The sequence below is a fragment of the Salvelinus alpinus genome, chromosome 6, assembly GCF_045679555.1.
Source record: "Salvelinus alpinus chromosome 6, SLU_Salpinus.1, whole genome shotgun sequence".
Taxonomy (NCBI): Eukaryota; Metazoa; Chordata; class Actinopteri; order Salmoniformes; family Salmonidae; genus Salvelinus; species Salvelinus alpinus.
Window position 1 is genome coordinate 46,900,008 of NC_092091.1, and position 20,649 is coordinate 46,920,656.

The 20,649-nt window shown below is 42.2% G+C and overlaps 1 protein-coding gene and 1 long non-coding RNA gene across 2 annotated transcripts in view; one reads left to right on the forward strand and one right to left on the reverse strand.

The window, feature by feature from the left end:
* Window positions 1–2,290: 2,290 nt before the first annotated feature.
* The window catches only part of LOC139577570 (serine/threonine-protein kinase Nek7), a 182,186-nt gene continuing 163,827 nt past the window's right edge, over window positions 2,291–20,649 (reverse strand). The window contains exon 10 of the mRNA XM_071404677.1: window positions 2,291–2,813. Within this exon, the coding sequence (XP_071260778.1) occupies window positions 2,712–2,813 (102 nt within the window). The 3' untranslated portion in view covers window positions 2,291–2,711. The remainder of the gene's footprint in view (window positions 2,814–20,649) is intronic.
* The window catches only part of LOC139577572 (uncharacterized), a 56,148-nt gene continuing 43,532 nt past the window's right edge, over window positions 8,034–20,649 (forward strand). Inside the window, exon 1 of the long non-coding RNA XR_011675337.1 lies at window positions 8,034–8,134. This is a non-coding gene — a long non-coding RNA (uncharacterized lncRNA). The remainder of the gene's footprint in view (window positions 8,135–20,649) is intronic.

Genomic DNA, 20,649 nt, shown 5'->3' on the forward strand with positions numbered 1-20,649 from the left:
TCACCACTCTGGACTGTTCTGAATGTGTGGACAACTACAAATACCTAGGTGTCTGGTTAGACTGTTAGACTTACATTAAGCATCTCCAATCCAAAATTAAATATAGAATCAGCTTCCTATTTCGCAAACAAAGCATCCTTCACCCATGCCGCTAAACATACCCTAGTAAAACTGACTATCCTACCGATCCTTGACTTCGGCGATGTCATTTACAAAATAGCCTCCAACACTCTACTCAGCAAATTGGATGTAGTCTATCACAGTGCCATCCGTTTTGTCACCAAAGCCCTATATACTACCCAGCACTGCAACCTGTATGCTCTCGTTGGCTGGCCCTCGCTACATATTTGTCGCCAAACCCACTGGCTCCAGGTCATCTATAAGTCTTTGCGAGGTAAAGCCCCGCCTTATCTCAGCTCACTGGTCACCGTAGCAGCACCCACCCGTAGCACGAGCTCCAGCAGGTATATTTCACTGGTCATCCCCAAAGCCAACTGCTCTTTGGCCGCCTTTCCTTCCAGTTCTCTGCTGCCAATGACTGGAACGAATTGCAAAAATCACTGAAGCTGGAGTCTTATATCTCCCTCACTAACCTTACAGATGGGCTGTGCACCTGTACACAGCCCATCTGTAAATAGCCCACCCAACTACCTCATCCCCATATTGTTATTAATTTCTTTGCTCCTTTGCACCCCAGTATCTTTACTTGCACATTCATCTTCTGCACATCTATCACTCCAGTGTTTAATTGCTAAATTAACATTATTTCACCACTATGACTGATTTATTGCCTTACCTCCCTAATCTTACTACATTTGCACACTATGCATATCAATTTTATATTGTGTTATTGACTGTACGTTTGTTTATCCCATGTGTATCTCTGTGTTGTTGTTTGTGTCGCACTGCTTTGCTTTATCTTGGCCAGGTCGCAGTTGTAAATGAGAACTTGTTCTCAACTGGCCTACCTGGTTAAATAAAGGTGAAATAAATAAATAAAAATGTAAAAACATTTAGCTTCTATGTGGTAAATGGCACGTGTGTATATAGTTTGTGTATAGGCTTGTCTCCCACATTAATCTTCTCTTTGTGCCAGACTGGATTCAAATGCCTTCTGTTAAATTTATATGTTATGTATGTATGTATGTATGTATGTATGTATGTATGTATGTATGTAAGCATGTATATTTTTTTTACTGCTCTAGGGATATAATTATTGTTTTATTTACTATTATGTATTGATTTTAATCTTAAATTGTTTTACTCTTAATGCAATGCGCACTGCAGAGAACATCAGAAGAAGAATTATCGCTGAATTATCACTGTGAATTATTGTAATGTTTGTTTATGTGTCAATTAATCCCATAAGAGATGGGTTGCCAGCTGGCGATTTGACACGAAAATAAAATTATATTCATTAATGAATGGAATGAATGAATTCATTCATTCATTCCATACACTGCTGTATATTAGACCGTCAAAATTTAATTTGACATGTTTGAACATTATATGACATTTACTTGTGCAGAAGAATATCTTAATAACGTTGACTGCTTTGTTTACCATTACTTGTTATTTCTCACAATGCTTTAAAAAACGCTTTTGGTCGCTCTGATAAAATAGTGTATTATATGTTTTACATATGATTTCTGCAACTATTCCAGGTTGGATCACCATGGGAGGGAACATTCTTCCTCTCCTTTTGGTCTTAGGTACGCCAGGCTAGAACTGACTTTGTTCATTCAAAATATATTTCCGTTACTGCACTGTCAATATTTGGTTGTAGGAACGGCCACCAGTAAACCAAAAACGGGTGTTCACAGGGTCCCTCACCCACTATTCTAGTCTCCCCCGTGAGTACCGCTTTGTGAATGAGCTCAAGACCTTGATCTGGGCCCAGTTACTGCAGCGAGAGGTACACTGACCTGGCCACTGTAGACAACATGGAGGAGATGGACAGGCCGCTGGACATTATAGTAGACAGGGGTTTACAATATGATGTATGACGATGTCATGAACAGCTGCAAGGGGTCTATGGTAGACAATCACTACTATGGGCCCGGACAGGCAGACTTTAGGCTGTGGAGTGATGGAGAACCAAGTAACACTAATAGTAGTGAGTCCTGTGTGGTCATGACGAAGTGGTCTGAATGGTCTGACAGCAAATACTCCAGTGAACATTTATTCATCAGCTACGATAGGGAGAATCAATCAATATTTTCTGCTCTCAAAAACTACAATCACACACACAGAGACACTTTTACAATTGAGCGCTTATTTATACTGATTTATAAAAACACAATTAACAGTATTTAAACTACTTATCCAGCCTTTACAAACCATTTATTAAGTATTTATTAAGGGAGACTAAATGTAAAGTAAAATCTATGTTAGATTGTACTGTACATACTTTCTCACATACAGCTCGGCTACAGCAGAATAGTGTTTACATAGGAGAGGCTATGGGCTGCAGAGAGGTTTAAAGCTACTGCAGTGCAGGGACAACCACACAGACCTGGCCAGCGTGAGTAACCAGGATGAGAACGACGAGATAGCTGGTGTAGCTGGTGACCCGGTGGTGTGGATCAGCCTGGACAGGGAGCCCTGGATGTGGTCAGACCAGATTGACTCCTCGTTCACAAACTGGATCGAGGGACAACCCAGTAACCGTCTTTCTGGCCACTGGGCAGAGAACTGTGTCGCATTTGGCATCAAGGGCAGATGGGCGGATTGGTCCTGTGACACCGAAAAGGCCTTCTCTTTTGCTGCGGGGGTGAGTGATGATCTCCTCTACAGTGAGAAACCGGGCTTTCCTGCAAAACGCAAAATAAATATACTCCTTTACAGAATGTTAAGCATAGATAATCTCTCCCTGTAACACTAAATGGCTTAACGCCATAGATTCAAATCAAACATGACCTTTATCTGACTCATATGATGTGCTAAAAGATCAATCATATTCCACAAATCATGGGAGGTGGTTAATTCATTCCATTTGATGCCATTTCAATTAATTCAGTTTTAAACATTCCTGTTTATTCCTTAGCCTCCAAAACCAAGAGGCATTTCATGAGAGTGGAGCTGACCCCAGACTCTGATCTGGAACTGAATGATCCTGCTGTGAAGGAAGGCCATCTTACAGCAGGCAAGTCTCAACCTCTTTATCAATGGCCAGCGAACTAAGAACACATGCAGTCACTTTAAATAAAATAGTGTCCAATATATAGACAGAGTAGACCTACAGTATAAAATGATTGGATGTCACTGAATCATCCCATTGAATCCTCATGCAGGGCTCAGACATCAATTCAACGTCTATTCCACGTTGGTTCAACATCATTTTATTGAAATGGTGTAGAAACAATGTTGATTCAACCAGTGTTTGTTTGCCCAGTAAGATGTAATTAGAGACTCTTTCTGTTGTTCAGATAAAGATGATGCTGGAAGATGAAGGGAAGACTGGTATCTGTTCAGACATCAGTTGTTTCCCCACATGGTAATTGTATAAGGAATCATTGTTACTGTGGTACAGTCTCTATTATTACAACTATAAACTGAACATACATATGGTGAAAATATATGAAAAAGGTCATATTCTTTGATGAGGTAAATAGATACTCACTGGGCAAAATCTGTTTCAATCAACATTGTTTCCACGTCATTTCAACAACAAAAAATAAATACCACCGTTCAAAAGATTGGGGTCACTTAGAAATGTCCTTGTTTTTGAAAGAACATATTTTAAAAATTCTATTAAAATAACATAAAATTGATCAGAGATACAGTGTAGACATTGTTAATGTTGTAAATTACTTTTGTACCTGGAAACGGCAGAATTGACATGGAATATCTACATAGGCGTACAGAGGCAATTATCAGCAATGGCACGTTGTGTTAGCTAATCCAACTTGATCATTTTAAAAGGCTAATTGCTCATTAGAAAACCCTTTTGCAATTATGTTAGCACAGCTAAAAACTGTTCCTCTGTCCAGTGTCTTTTGTTCTTTTGCCCATCTTAATCTTTTCTTTTTATTGGCCAGTCTGAGATATGTTTTTTTCTTTGCAACTGCCTAGAAGGCCAGCATCCCAGAGTCGCCTCTTCACTGTTGATGTTGAGATTGGTGTTTTGCGGGTACTATTTAATGAAGCTGCTAGTTGAGGACTTGTGAGGTGTCTGTTTCTCAAACTAGACACTCTAATGTACTCATCATCTTGCTCAATTACGCACTTGGGCCTCCCACTCCTCTTTCTATTCTGGTTAGAGACAGTTTGCGATGTTCTGTGAAGGGAGTAGTACACAGCGTTGTACGAGATCTTCAGTTTCTTGGCAATTTCTCGCATGGAATAGCCTTCATTTCTCAGAACAAGAAGAGACTGACGAGTTTCACAAGAAAGGTCTTTGTTTCTGGCCATTTTGAGCCTGTAATCGAATCCACAAATGCTGATGCTCCAGATACTCAACTAGTCTAAAGGCCAGTTTTAATGCTTCTTTAATTAGAACAACAGTATTCAGCTCTGCTAACATAATTACAAAAGTGTTTTCTAATGATCAATTATCTTTTTTAAATGATACACTTGGATTAGCTAACACAACGTGCCATTGGAACACAGGAGTGATGGTTGCTGATAACAGGTCTCTGTACGCCTATGTAGATATTCCATATCAAATCTGCCGTTTCCAGCTACAATAGTCATTTACAACATTAACAATGTCTACACGGTATTTCTGATCAATTTTATGTTATTTTAATGGACAAACAAATTGCTTTTCTTTCAAAAACAAGTCACCCCAAACTTTTGAACGGTAGTGTATATGTGATCATGTTGAATCAACATGGAAAAGTGATTGAATTTTTAAAAAGTAATCAATATCAGGGAATTTTGTATTTTTTTCAACCATCTTTTAACCTAAATCCAATGACATGGTGATATTTTTTGTTGATTTTATGTTTTCTTCTTTTATTTTACCTTTATTTAATTAGGCAAGTCAGTCAAGAACACATTTTTATTTTCAATGACGCCTAGGAACAGTGGGTTAACTGCCTTGTTCAAGGGCAGAACGACAGATTTTTACCTTGTCAGCTCAGGGATTCGATCTTGCAACCTTTCGGTTATTAGTCCAACGCTCTAACCACTAGGCTAGGCTACCTGCCGTTAGTTGACAACTCAACCAAACGTAAATCCAAACAAGACGTTGAACTGATGTCTGTGCCCAATGGGTATATACAATGATTATGCGATGTAGTCTTTTTCTTTTTTTGGTCATTTCGCAGATGCTCTTATCCAGAGCGACTTACAGTAGTGAGTGCATACATTTTCATACTGGTCCCCCGTGTGAATCGAACCCACAAACCTGCCGTTGCAAGCACCATGCTCTACCAACTGAGCGACACGGGACAAATAAGTTACGATTAACTTGAGAATTGCGTTCTCAGCTCAAACGATGAGGACAGTTGATTTATAGACAAAGAAGTGAAGGGTAACAGTTAATTTATTTGAATTAATAAAGGAAAACCCCGAATGGCATAGTAGTATTCCCCTAGGTGAGCTCTATTCACATTGCTACAATTAATAGTCCGTTTTAAGGTAGCCACACACATACACAGCACACCGCCTTTGTTAAGTTGAGAGCGTTTGTCTGAATGTGGTTCCAGCTGAGAGGGGTTCAAATCCGATGGAGTCGATATCACTGGAGAATAGGGCATGCAACACAAAGCCTACAGGGACCGTCTCTCCCTCCCTGTCTGTCGCCATGAGTTGAAATAGAATTGAATCATCTGAATCCTCACTGGTGAATGTTCACTAAGTCAATACTCACTGTATCCTTAAATCCCCACGCATTGCATTCAGATACACCGGGGTTAGGCAGGGTATTATCATCTCTAAGTTTAAAGTAATACGCCAAAATACCCCTAGAAAGATCAAACAAGCTATACAGTATACCACATTGGGTGGGGAGGTGTTAGGTAGATCTGGGTCCAAATAGCATTTGTTTTCTTTCAAATACTTTGGGTGCGTTCGTTTCGAAAGATAACAAATACTATCTGGACCCAGGTCAGGGTGCAAGGCTAGAGTGTGGGTAGTGAGGTTGCCTGGGGTGGTGTTAGGGAAAGCCATGTCGTCATTGTGATACAGTATATGTGTCAGTGTGTGTCGCCCAGCCCAGCCCAGTGTGCGTCCAGCCCCCATGTCAGCGGTCCCAGCCCCACTCATACATCATGCAGGTCGTTAGCAGAGGATCAGCCTGGACCTTTGGCCGCGGCACCACTGTGCACCACAGAGCACCGCCGACAGAGCACAGTGAAAGCCCCAGGCTCTGTCACTCAGTGTCACTTATACGACTATTTATCTGCTCTATCTGCCTTTGGCCCCACTGTCTCTCTGCCTCGGGGTCACTCTCACACACACACACACACATGCATCCTCTCTGTCGTACTGGGATCCTAATGAATAATGGATGAGGCTGTACTCAGCGTTCAGATATTAATGGGGCTGAAAATAACAGGGAGGACCATCCTTTGTGCTGGCAGCCATACTGCTCTGACTTACAAGATCTCTCCTCTTCTTCGTCTTCCTCCTCCTCTTTCTCTGCCGTGCTGATCAGACTGCCTCACAGGATCTCTCCTCTTTCTGCTTTTCCTGTGCCTGTCGGGCTGGACACTAATTCACACTGGCACGCTCAGCCCCCTTCTCTCACCTCTCTGCCTCTCACTCCTCTAACCCTCTCTCCTCCCATATCCATGTCTCACCCCCCTCCCTGTTTCACCCCTCTCCCTCTCAATTTCTTCTCTCTCTCTCTCCCTCTCCTCTTACTCCTTTCCCTCTCCCCAAATCATATCTCACTCTCATGCACTTTTTCCACCCAGATAAGGTAGACTTACTCCTCTCCACATCCTCAGGGTTGTCACAGTGAGGTCAGGGTTCATTGAATTTAGTTTTACAGAAGATATGGAAAGAGAAATGAAAAGCTGGCCAGGGCTATAGATAAGTTGGCCATGGTCTCTCTCGGTTTCTCGTTCTCTCATTCAAGGATGTTGCAATGGGTCATTGTCCTGTCTTTCTTCCAACTTCTCCATAATCTGTCCATCTTGGCCAGAGACAGCATCGTTGCCAGAATGCTTTAGTGGTGGAGCCTAAAAGGTAGAGTTTGTCATTGTTCTCACTGTCACTTTGAACCAGGATAGGCTGGGGTTTGCATGTTCCAGGATGGGTATGCCAGTTAACTCCCGCATGGCAGATAGGGAGGCCTGGCCCTCTGTCTCTCTCCCTTACTCTTTGTCTTACAACCAGGCCAAAAAGCACAGACGAGTGGGCACAGCCTGGCTAACTCTAGCCTGGGTGCCAGTCTGGTTTCTGCTCTCAATAATGGCACACCGTTGTCTCATTTGGCAAGGTACCGACAGGTTGGCTAAAGCAGGAATAGATTGGCACCAAAAGATACAGTATCTGCACACGACAGGTGAAATCATTAACTTTTAAAATCTCTTGAAGGAGAAATTCAGTTCACACATTTTTGTCTTTGAGAAAACATTATTGAGACAGAGAATTCAATAAATTTGAGACAATTTGCACAGAAAGCTCATTAGGCTTCTTTCCCCAATTCTGCATGTTGTCTGATTGTTCTTTGTCAAGATGACACAAAATGGATGTCCAGTCATCCACTGTCTCTGCATTAGGCGTTAAAAAGTTGGAAATAGGCCTACAATAAGTTTCTGTTTGTTTTTCATTGGGTGAATAGGTTTTGATCTTTGAAGGAAAAAAACTAGCAGTGTCTTTAAAAATAAATTTTAAATAAAATGCCGAGTATAATAAGTTTAAATGGCACAATTTTTGTCTCGGATGGGAATACATTTCAGTTAATTACGTGCAAAACCCCTCGCGCGCACATCTCTCATCCACCGCCGTCTCTGTGAGGACAAAGAAAAAAAAACAAAGGAGAGCAAAAAAACAAACATTAAAAAATGTAAAATAAAGATACGGCAGCCAGCTCAGCTGAAGCGGCGGCATCGTAGCGTCTAATCAGCCGGTTTGCCTGTGCCTTCAGCGTGAGCGAGCCGCATCGTGGCGCTTCCCTCTGATCAGCGCGCTCCCCCATCGTGCTCGCTCCCGCCCATGAGCTGCGGGTCAGTATTTGGTGAGTAGGCTGTCGCCTTTATACCCACAACCCTCACCCTCATTACCATGCAGTGGAAGTGTGTGTGTGTGTGTGTGTGTGTGTGTGTGTGTGTGTGTGTGTGTGTGTGTGTGTGTGTGTGTGTGTGTGTGTGTGTGTGTGTGTGTGTGTGTGTGTGTGTGTGTGTGTGTGTGTGTGTGTGTGTGTGTGTGTGTGTGTGTGTGTGTGTGTGTGTGTGTGTGGGGGGGGCAGGGAAAATGCACCCCAGGACTAGCCTAGAGGGGCACGTAGATTCATGGCCTCTGCTGGGATGCGGAGTGCAACTATAGGGTTTATAACGGTGGGGGACTGCTGTTACTCTGTGTGTGTGTGTGTGTGGGGGGCAGGGAAAATGCACCCCAGGACTAGCCTAGAGGGGCACGCAGATGCATGGCCTCCGCTGGGATGCGGAGTGCAACTATAGGGTTTATAACGGTGGGGGACTGCTGTTGCTCTGTCTGTGTGTGTGTGTGTGTGTGCTTGTGTCAAAGAGACAAGAGAAGCATCAAGTGACTCCTATGTGCCTCAAGGTCACAGAGAGAGAGGTAGCGGGTGTGTCTCTGCTGAGCCACGTTGCGTTGCGGGGTAAACAACAAACTGAGCCTGTTAGATCTCATCACTCTCATCGCAATCCTCATCACAACGCTGCGTTATGCTGATTTGTTAGGGAGAGGAGAGGATGTTTGCTTCTCTGCGCTGAACTTTCTTCTGGTTGTGCTGTGAGAGGGGTGGAGTGACGGCCTGTCACAGAGTGCATGTGTGTGTGTGAGCATGTGTGTGTGATGGACAGAGTGCAGTGAGTGTGTTAAACTCTGAGGGAGTGAGGCTGTACATAGGGTTCATTAGGACTCTGTTTGCTAATATTGGCCTTTATGATCATCTGATGATTTATCACTCCAGTGTTAATCTGCTAAATTGTAATTATTCGATTTATTGCCTACCTCATGCCTTTTGCACACATTGTATATAGATTCTCTTTTTTTTCTACCATGTTATTGACTTGTTTATTGTTTACTCCATGTGTAACTCTGTGTTGTCTGTTCACACTGCTATGCTTTATCTTGGCCAGGTCGCAGTTGCAAATGAGAACTTGTTCTCAACTAGCCTACCTGGTTAAATAAAGGTGAAATAAAAAAATAAAAAATAAAATATAACTTCAACCAACACTTTTCCATCTTCGTTCATTTGCATTAATGCATATTTACTCAGCGTAGAACAAAATGTTAGATATGCAGTGAAATGATCAAGTTGACATTGTCTATTTATTATGTTGTGTCAAAACAACTTCTCACAACTGTCTCCATGTAAACCACTTCCAACTGCATCATGCACAACATTGAGTTAAAGGAGAAATCTATATTTTTTATGTAAATGATATAATAGAAGGGTCCAGACACTTTTGTTTTGATTTCACTTGTTTTTGACAAAGAAAAACTGCAACCAACGATTCATTTCCTTAGTCTTATTGTGCAGTACGGGGGCTCTGAAAAAAGATAAATGAACAAAATGCTCCAAAAACACCCAAATACATCCTTCTAAAAATGGAAACTCTGTCAGCATAGTGATGCTGTAGATGTTGTACACATGAAATTGTGTCATTCCGAACTTTATCCGCAATGTTTTATTCGATTTTGTGCGACTCAAGCCGTTTCCCCTATCCAATTGTTCCATTTTCCGTGTAGCTTGCTGCTACGGGAAAGTGACAAAATAAAGGAAATACCAAGATAAATTATCTTAACACAGCTTTGGGCCACCACAAAGCACCAGAACAGCTTCAATGCTCCTTAGCCTAGATTCTACAAGTCTCTGGAACTTCCTGTGTGGAAGCACCTGCTTTTAATATGTTGTAGCCCTAATTTACTAAAGAGTTTCCTATATATTGGCAATTACCTGTAGAATGGACGGAGAGGTATCGCTCGAGTCGCAACAAAATGGAATATAACATTGCGGACAAAGTTCAGAATGACACAATTTCATGTGTACAAGATGTAAAGACCTGCATCACTATACTGAGAGCTTTTCAGTTTCTAAAAGGACGTAGTTGGGTGTTTTTGGCGCATTCGTTCATGTTCTTTCAGAGCCGCCATTCTGCCCAACAAGGATGAGGAAATTAATCACTGGTTGGGGTTACGTTTCTCAAAAACAAGTGAAATAGCAAAATAATTTTCTCATGACGCTTCTATAACATGTACATCAAAAATAGAGCTTTGGTTGTAAAAAAGCTAAATTCACCTTTAACATAGTGCCCCAGGTCCTGCCTTTCAATTTGCCCTTGTCTTAACTTCTAACTTCTGAACTGAGCATTTTCCATTAAGTATGGCTTGATGTTATTGATAAAGTATAGTGAAACCTTTCTGCAGCAAATAATCACTACAGTACAATGTACTCTCTCTCTCTCTTTCACACACACACATATAGAAAGAGAGAGAGATGGGTAAAGCGGCTACGGAAAGCGTTGAAGCCAGGAAAAGGGTGTTAATTGGAGTTTGGGGGTGAAGGTATTGTATGTCAGGCCCATAAGCACAGATCTAGGATCAGCTTACCTTCCCCCAATTCATGCTTTTTAGGATCAGGGTGAAAAATGGACCTTAAATTAACTGCAATTTAATTCTACACACACACACACACACACACACACACACACACACACACACACACACACACACACACACACACACACACACACACACACACACACACACACACACACACACACACACACACACACACACACACACACACACACACACACACACACCAGCTGTAACTGTAGGCTCAGCCCTGTGTGGCATCAAATAAAATACAATTTAAAAAAAATTGCACATGCTCCGAATACAACAGGTGTAGACCTTACCGTGAAATGCTTACTTACAAGCCCTTAACCAACAATGCAGTTTTAATAAAAATAAGAGTTTAAAAAAAAATTACTAAATAAACTAAAGTACAACATAAAAGAGCAACAATAAAATTATAATAACGAGGCTATATACAGGGGGTACCGTTACCGAGCCAATGTGCAGTGGTACAGGTTAGTCGAGGTAATTGAGGTAATATGTACATGTAGGTAGGGGTAAAGTGATTACGCATGGATAATAGAAAATAAACAGCGAGTAGCAGCAGCATAAAAAGGGGGGTTAATGCAAATAATCCGGGTAGCCATTTGATTACATATTCAGGAGTCTTATGGCTTGGGGGTAGAAGCTGTTAGGAAGCCTTTTGAACCTAGATTTGGCGCTCCGGTACCACATGCCATGAGGTAGCAGGGAGAACAGTCTATGACTAGGGTGGCTGGAGTCTTTGACAAATGTTAGAGCCTTCGTCTGACACCGCCAGGTATAGAGGTTCTGGACTGCAGGAAGCTTGGCCCCACTACCCTCTATAGCGCCCTACAGTCGGAGGCAGACCAGTTCCCATATCAGGCGATGATGCAACCAGTCAGGATGCTCTCGATGGTGCAGCTGTAGAACTGTTTGAGGATCTGAGGATCCATGCCAAATCTTTTCAGTCTCTTGAGGGGGAATAGGCGTTGTCATGCCCTCTTCGCGACTGTCTTGGTGTGTTTGGACCATGATAGTTTGTTGGTGATTTGGACACCAAGGAACTTGAAGCTCTCAACCTGCTCCACTACAACTCTGTCGATGAGAATGGGAGTGTGCTCGGCCCTCCTTTTCCTGTAGTCCACGATCATCTCCTTTTTCTTGATCACGTTGAATGAGAGGTTGTTGTCCTGGCACCACACTTCCAGGTCTCTGACCTCTTTCCTATAGGCTGTCTCATTGTTGTCGGTGATCAGGCCTACCACCGTTGTGTCGTTTGCAAACTTAATGAGGGTGTTGGAGTCGTGCCTCGCCATGCAGTCATGAATGAACAGGGAGTACAGGAGGGGACTAAGCACGCACTCCTGAGGGGCCCCCGTGTTGAGGATCAGCGTGGCAGATGTGTTGTTGCCTACCCGTACCACCGGGCCAGCCTGTCAGGAAGTCCAGGATCCAGTTACAGAGGGAGGTGTTTAGTCCCAGGGTCCTTAGCTTAGTGATGACCTTTAAGGGTACTATGGTGTTGAACGCTGAGCTGTAGTCAATGAACAACATTTTCACGTATGTGTTCCTTTTGTCCAGTTGGGAAAGGGTAGTGTTGAGTGCAATAGAGATTGCGTCTTCTGTGGATCTTTTGGGGTGGTATGCAAACTGGAGTGGGTCTAGGGTTTCTGGGATGATGGTGTTGATGTGAGCCATGAACAGCCTTTCAAATCACATCATGACTACAGATATGAGTGCTACAGGTCGGTAGTCATTTAGGCAGGTTACCTTGGTGTTCTTGGGCACCGGGACTATGGTTGTCTGCTTGAAACATGTAGGTATTAAATCAAATCAAATCAAATGTTATTTGTCACATACACATGGTTAGCAGATGTTAATGCGAATGCAGTAATAACCAACGAGTAATCTAACCTAACAATTCCACAACTACTACCTTATACACACAAGTGTAAAGGGATAAATAATATGTACATAAAGATATATGAATGAGTGATGGTACAGAACGGCATAGGCAAGATGCAGTAGATGGTATAGAGTACAGTATATACATATGAGATGAGTTATGTAGGGTATATAAACATAAAGTGGCATAGTTTAACTTCTACCGAGTCAGAAACCCGGATCCGGGAGCACCCCCCACCCCCCACCAGTAAAAAAGCTGAATAGCATAGCTAGCATAGCGTCACAAGTAAATAGTAGCATCTAAATATCATTCAATCACAAGTCCAAGATACCAGATGAAAGATCCACTTCTTGTGAATCCAGCAATCATTTCTGATTTTTAAAATGTTTTACAGGGAAGACACAATATGTAAATCTATTAGCTAACCACGTTAGCAAAAGACACCATTTTTCTTTGTCCACCATTTTTTCTCTCCACCAGTAGCTATCACCAATTCGGCCAAATAAAGATATTGATAGCCACTAACCAAGAAAAAACCTCATCAGATGACAGTCTGATAACATATTTATTGTATAGGATAGTTTTTGTTAGAAAAATGTGCATATTTCAGGTAGAAATCATAGTTTACAATTGCACCCACCATCACAACTCGACTAGAATAAATACAGAGAGCAACGTGTATTACCAATTTACTCATCATAAAACATTTCATAAAAATAGACAAAGCATAGCAATGGATAGACACAGATCTTGTGAATTCAGACAATATTTCAGATTTTCTAAGCGTTTTACAGCGAAAACACAATAAATCGTTATATTAGCATACCACATGTGCAAACGTTACCCCAGCATGAATCCAAGGCAAGGGGAGCGATAACGTTATGATCACCAAAATATATACATTTTTTCACTAACCTTCTCAGAATTCTTCCGATGACACTCCTGTAACATCATATTACAACATACATATAGAGTTTGTTCGAAAATGTGCATATTTAGCCACAAAAAAAACGTGGTTATACAATGAGAATAGTAGCAAAACTGGCCTGAAAATGTCGGGCGCTATCTTTGAGAGTGATCTAGTCTAATCGATAGCTAATCATAAACTTGACTAAAAAATACAGGGTTGACAGGAATCGAAAGACAAATTAGTTCTTAATGCAATCGCTGACTTACATTTCTAAAATTATCCTTACTGTGCAATACCGGGTCCGCCAAGCGAAGCTACACATAACAAAATGGCGATATATGCGTTTAAAATTTTTCAACAGAACAGCGATTTATCATCATAAATAGTCCTTACTGTGAGCTGTTCTTCCATCAGTATCTTGGGCAATGTATCCTTTCTTGGGTCTAATCTTCTTTTGGTCGAAAGATGTCCTCTTGTCCATCGAAATGCCCACTAATGCTTCAAAGTGCATCACAAAGCAATGCCTCAAAATCGCACTAAACGGATATAAATTGCTATAAAACGGTTTAAATTAACTACCTTATGATGTTTTTAACACCTATAACGAGTAAAAACATGACCGGCGATATATAAGTGGCTAAACCAACGCTTGGAAAGAGAGCCAGTCCGACGTCCATCTTGCGTCAGGCGCAGCAGGAAAAGAACGGTACATCCGGTCTTTCGCGTTTTATACGGGCCCTGATTGCGCAATCGACTCCATTCAAATTGTCACCTCTTACTGACATCTAGAGGAAGGCATGGGCAGTGTTTGTATCCTCATAGGATTTACAGGGACTTTAAAACTGACCTGGGACCAGAGGCCAACATTTCTGAAATCTCACTCCATATCAGGAAAAGTGCTGTAGAATGAGTTCTGTTTCACTCAGAGACATAATTCAAACGGCTATAGAAACTAGAGAGTGTTTTATATCCAATAATAACAATAATATGCATATTGTACGAGCAAGAATTGAGTATGAGGCAGTTTAATTTGGAGACGATAAATGCTAACGTTGAAACAGCACCCCCTATATTGAGAAAAGGTTAAAGTGGCTAGTGATACATGTATTACATAAAGATGGCAAGATGCAGTAGATGATATAGAGTACAGTATATACATATACATATGAGATGAGTAATGTAGGGTAAACATTATTTTAAGTGGCATTGTTTAAAGTGGCTAGTGATACATTTTTACATAAATTTCCATCAATTCCCATTATTAAAGTGGCTGGAGTTGAGTCAGTATGTTGGCAGCAGCCTCTAAATGTTAGTGGTGGCTGTTTAACAGTCTGATGGCCTTGAGATAGAAGCTGTTTTTCAGTCTCTCGGTCCCTGCTTTGATGCACCTGTACTGACCTCGCCTTCTGGAAGATAGCGGGGTGAACAGGCAGTGGCTTGGGTGGTTGTTGTCCTTGATGATCTTTATGGCCTTCCTGTGACATCGGGTGGTGTAGGTGTCCTGGAGGGCAGGTAGTTTGCCCCCGGTGATGCGTTGTGCAGACCTCACTACCCTCTGGAGAGCCTTACGGTTGTGGGCGGAGCAGTTGCCGTACCAGGCGGTGATACAGCCCGACAGGATGCTCTCGATTGTGCATCTGTAGAAGTTTGTAAGCCGAATTTCTTCAGCCTCCTGAGGTTGAAGAGGCGCTGCTGGGCCTTCTTCACAACGCTGTCTGTGTGGGTGGACCAATTCAGTTTGTCCATGATGTGTACGCCGAGGAACTTAAAACTTACTACCCTCTCCACTACTGTCCCGTTGATGTGGATAGGGGGGTGCTCCCTCTGCTGTTTCCTGAAGTCCACAATCATCTCCTTTGTTTTGTTGACGTTGAGTGTGAGGTTATTTTCCTGACACCACACTCCGAGGGCCCTCACCTCCTCCCTGTAGGCCGTCTCGTTGTTGTTGGTAATCAAGCCTACCACTGTAGTGTCGTCCGCAAACTTGATGATTGAGTTGGAGGCATGCATGGCCACGCAGTCGTGGGTGAACAGGGAGTACAGGAGAGGGCTCAGAATGCACCCTTGTGGGGCCCCAGTGTTGAGGATCAGCGGGGTGGAGATGTTGTTACCTACCCTCACCACCTGGGGGCGGCCCGTCAGGAAGTCCAGGTCCCAGTTGCACAGGGCGGGGTTGAGACCCAGGGTCTCGAGCTTGATGACGAGTTTGGAGGGTACTATGGTGTTAAATGCTGAGCTGTAGTCGATGAACAGCATTCTCACATAGGTATTCCTCTTGTCCAGATGGGTTAGGGCAGTGTGCAGTGTGGTTGCGATTGCGTCGTCTGTGGACCTATTGGGTCGGTAAGCAAATTGGAGTGGGTCTAGGGTGTCAGGTAGGGTGGAGGTGATATGGTCCTTGACTAGTCTCTCAAAGCACTTCATGATGACGGAAGTGAGTGCTACGGGGCGGTAGTCGTTTAGCTCAGTTACCTTAGCTTTCTTGGGAACGGATTACAGACTCGGCCAAACTACAGACTCGGCCAAGGACAGGTTGAAAATGTCAGTGAAGACACTTGCCAGTTGGTCAACGCATGCTCGGAGTACACCTCCTGGTAATCCGTCTGGTCTTGCGTCCTTGTGAATGTTGACCTGTTTAAAGGTTGGCTACGGCGAGCGTGATCACACAGTTGTCTGGAACAGCTGGTGCTCTCATGCATGCTTCAGTGTCATTTAGCTCTTCTGGTAGGCTTGTGTCACTGGGCAGCTCGCAGCTGGGCTTCCCTTTGTAGTCCGTAATAATTTGCAAGCCCTGCCACATCTGACGAGTGTCGAAGCCGGTGTAGTAGGATTCAATCTTAGTCCTGTATTTACGCTTTGCCTGTTTGATGGTTCGTCTGAGGGCATAGCGGGATTTGTTATAAGCGTCCGAGTTAGAGCTCTACCCTTTAGCTCAGTGCGGATATTGCCTTTAATCCATGGCTTCTGGTTGGGGTATGTACGTATGGTCACTGTGGGGACACCCTCATCGATGCGATTATTGACGAAGCTGGTAACTGATGTGCTAGCAAAACAGTCCTGTAGCTTAGCATCTACGTCATCTGACCACTTCCGTATTAAGCGAGTCACTGGTACTTCCTGCTTTCGTTTTTGCAGGAATCAATAGTTTTTTCCCCCTCTTGTTGGACATGTAACATGCTGGTATAAATTAGGTCAAACGGATTTAAGTTGCCCTGGCCACTAGGGGCGCCGCCTCTGGATGAGCATTTTCTTGTTTGCTTATTTGGCTTTATACAGTTGAGTGTGGTTTGTGGTGGTAAATAGACAGCTACGAAAAATATAGACAAACTCTCTTGGTAAATAGTGTGATCTACAGCTTATGAGATACTCTACCTCAGGAGTGCAAAACCTCGAGACTTCCTTAATATTTGATTTCGTGCATCAGCTGATATTGACAAATAGACACAGACCGCCACCCCTTGTCTTTTCGGAGGCAGCTGTTCTGTCGTGCCGATGCATGGAAAAACCAGCCAACTGTATATAATCCATGTTGTTGTTCAGCCACGACTCAACGAAACATAAGATATTACAGTTTTTAATGTCCCGTTGGTGGGATAGTATTGAACAGAGCTCATCCAGTTAATTCCCCAATGATTGCACGTTGGCCAATAGGACGGATGGTCGAGGCGAGTTTCTCACTCGCCAACGAATTCTCACAAGGCACCCCGACCTGCGTCCCCTGTATCGGCGTCTTCTCTTCATGCGAATTATGGGGATTTGGACCTGGTCGCGTATCTCGAGTAAATCCTTCGCGTCCGACTCGTTAAAGAAAAGTCATCTCTGTTCTGATATCCAGAAGCTCTTTTCGGTCGTAAGAGACGGTGGCAGAAACATTATGTACAAAATAAGTTACAAACAACACGAAAAAAACACACAAAATAGCACAATTGGTTAGGAGCCCATAAAACAGCAGCCATCTCCTACGGCACCACTGGGAGTGGTTAAGTTTACTGGAGATCATAACAGAGTTACAGAATGCACACCACGAGAGACAAGGTGTATACACAAACACACACACACACAACAGGGTCAGGGAATAACGGATTACAAAAAAACTAACTGTAATCAGTTACGTTACCAGCAAAAATGCTGTAATCAGATTACAGATGCTTTTGAAAAACTATGACAGCTTTCTGTTTTCTCAATGACATTCAATTCAGCATTGAAAAGTTCAAGTTTGTTTTATAAAGTAACCTATCCAACCATGACACACACACAGACGGTGGAAGATATTAAAGGTGTTAAAGGGTATTAAAGCAGGATGCTGAATTAGAGTTGGACAGTGTGGAGAAATTAGCAGGTTTGTTGTGCATTACATTTTAGTCAGTGAAAGCAACATATTTCTTCTAAAGCTCCGTTGTTCCTCTAGAGTAAACATATAAAGACGCATTAAATTCAATCCATTTGAATTCCTGTTTACATTCCAACTGTTACATGAATTTCGGATTTTGCATTTGATTGTGATGTCATCGGTTGATGTAGCCATTCTCTTTGAGTGTCTGCCTCCTCGGTCCTCCTCTGACTAACCTCCCTCCATCTTTGAACATGTGTCTTTAGGGCCATGGTAAGTCAGACTGACAGAAGTGGTTATTTTGGGACAGCTCAATGGCCGGTTTACGAGCCAACTACTTATTTTCTAGACCCAGACACGTGACAGTGACAGTGAAGGAAATCCTTTAGGAAGTCTGGCATACAGGCTGAAATATAGGAGGCCTAAGGAGGCCGTAAAACTGCCTGATGGTAATAACCAATGTTGCAGGACCCACCAGACCCAATACAAACCAAGGTTAATTATAGTTATGTTTCTATTAGTTTTAAGATTTTTATTTGAAATTCAGTTTAGTTTCAGTTAGTTTAGGCCGTCATGGTAAATAAGAATTTGTTCTTAACTGACTTGCCTCGTTAAATAAAGGTTAAATAAAAAATAAATAAAATAAAAAAGTTTTCAGATCTAGTTTTACTAGTTTTTATTTAGTTTAAGTTTTATAAAAACATTTCTATTTAATTTTTTATTCATTTTTACTTTAACCCATTTTTTTCTCCCCAATTTCATGGTATCCAATTGGTAGTTACAATCTTGTCTCATCACTACAACTCCCCTACGGAGGTCGAGAGCCATGCGTCCTCCGAAACACATCCTGCCAAGCCGCACTACTTCTTGACACACTGATCGCTTAACCCGGAAACCAGCCCCACCAATGTGTCGGAGGAAACACCGTCCAACTGACGACAGAAGTCAGCTAGCAGGTGCTCGGCACGCAACAAGGAGTCACTAAAGCAACTTGAAACCCTCCCCTAACCCGTACGACGCTGGGCCAATTGTGCGCCGCCTCATGGGTCATGGCCGGCTGTGACACAGCCTGGGATCGAACCCGAGGCTGTAGTGACGCCTGTGCCGAAATAAAAGTGAAAGAAAAGTTATTTAGCAAATTCAGCAGGCTATGATGTGAAATAGGTTTTTAGAAGTGCAGTCTTTATTTTATTACTTATTTTTGATTCCATCTTCGGTGTGCTTATCAATGCACAAGCACCTTTTCCCCCCCCAATCCTATCGATAAAATAACTGTATTAAATAGAAAAGTTTTATTGTGCCTGAAGGTTCAAATGCATTCTGTCATTAATAAATGTATAATGTGATAAGTAGTCATGTAAAAATACCAAACACACACATTTTTTGTATTAATAAAATATTTTATCAGTCATCTTCCTCAAATGAAAAGGAAGATGACGCATCTTTGCGAGAGGCAGGGAATCTGATTTCATTGGTTCTCAACTCACGGCTCAGACATAAATGGAGTTAGCCTTGAGTTATCCTGCCCTGGAGCAGGTTACTCCTGAAAGAATTGCTGGCATAGAAATGTGCCTGGCTAAAAGGTGAGCCATTTTTGAGGTACTGGGTATCAAATAAAATAACATTTTATTGGTCACATACACATGGTTAGCAGATGTTATTGCGAGTGCAGCAAAATGCTTGTGCTTCTAGTTCCAACAGTGCAGCAATATCTAACATGTACTCTAACAATTCCACAACATCTACCTAAAACTCACAAATCTAAGTAAAGGAATGGAATAAGAATATATACATATAAATATATGGATGAGCAATGATAGTTGAACGAGTTGAAGTCAGAGTTGACCAAATTTACCTCGCTAACTCCTCAAACCAGTTATGTAGTATAGGGCTCAGGAGCATTGAAGGGCGTGCCTAAACTTCTCCACTGTTTTGGTCTACGTTGTAGCACCGCCTTTTAAAGTGTGTTGCATTCTGGGGATAAAAATTGTTGACTGCATGAACGTTGCAAAAATTATATGATCAAAGGTCATGAACCGTCTAGTCGGTTGCTTTAGCCCCCCCCCCCCCCGAACTATTTTAGTTAGTTGTGGAGTCAAAGATAATAGTTTCAGTATAGTTTTAGTTTTAAAACAGATTTTTAAATTATTTTATTTCAGTGAACTAATAATTGTTTTCATGGTTAGTTTAAGTTTTAGTTTACTATAATAACTGTGCTGGACACATGACGTTAAAGTCACCTGTAAGACATCCAAAAATTGGATTAAAATAGAGGCCAGAAATGAAATCAAACACTTAGATTTTATCCTGATTTCTCAAAATGTGTTGCTTTTATTCAAAATTACCTCAATTGAAAGTCATACAGAAACCCACATCCCAAAAAACCATGGTGTCCTTATCTTAGATTTACTGTCTCTCCTGACTGATCAACAGAAAGTGGGTTTGGGGTGAGTAAAGTCTCCCCCAGGAAGTGAAACCAGTTGTGTTGAGGGGTTGAGATGTACCCCGCCACCACAGCCACCTGTAAAGCCACATTGTGGATCAGGTTTCTTTTGAACCACTTTAACACAGCATTTGTTTCCAATAGTTACAGTTTGTGAAAATGCCAATTCCGGAAGGCTCCAGTGATACTTCCGAATTTTGTTTACAGGCCCGGGGTTCTATAAATTCTGGTAGTGCTTCTGCACCAGGCCGTGCGTGCCTTTTAAAACCCCTCAACTGTTTTAGAGAGGTATTTGGCATTTTATTTTGGCTGCTTGTACTTCACTGTTGTCCCTCAGCGCTGGACTGACCATAATAGATTAAGGATAAGCA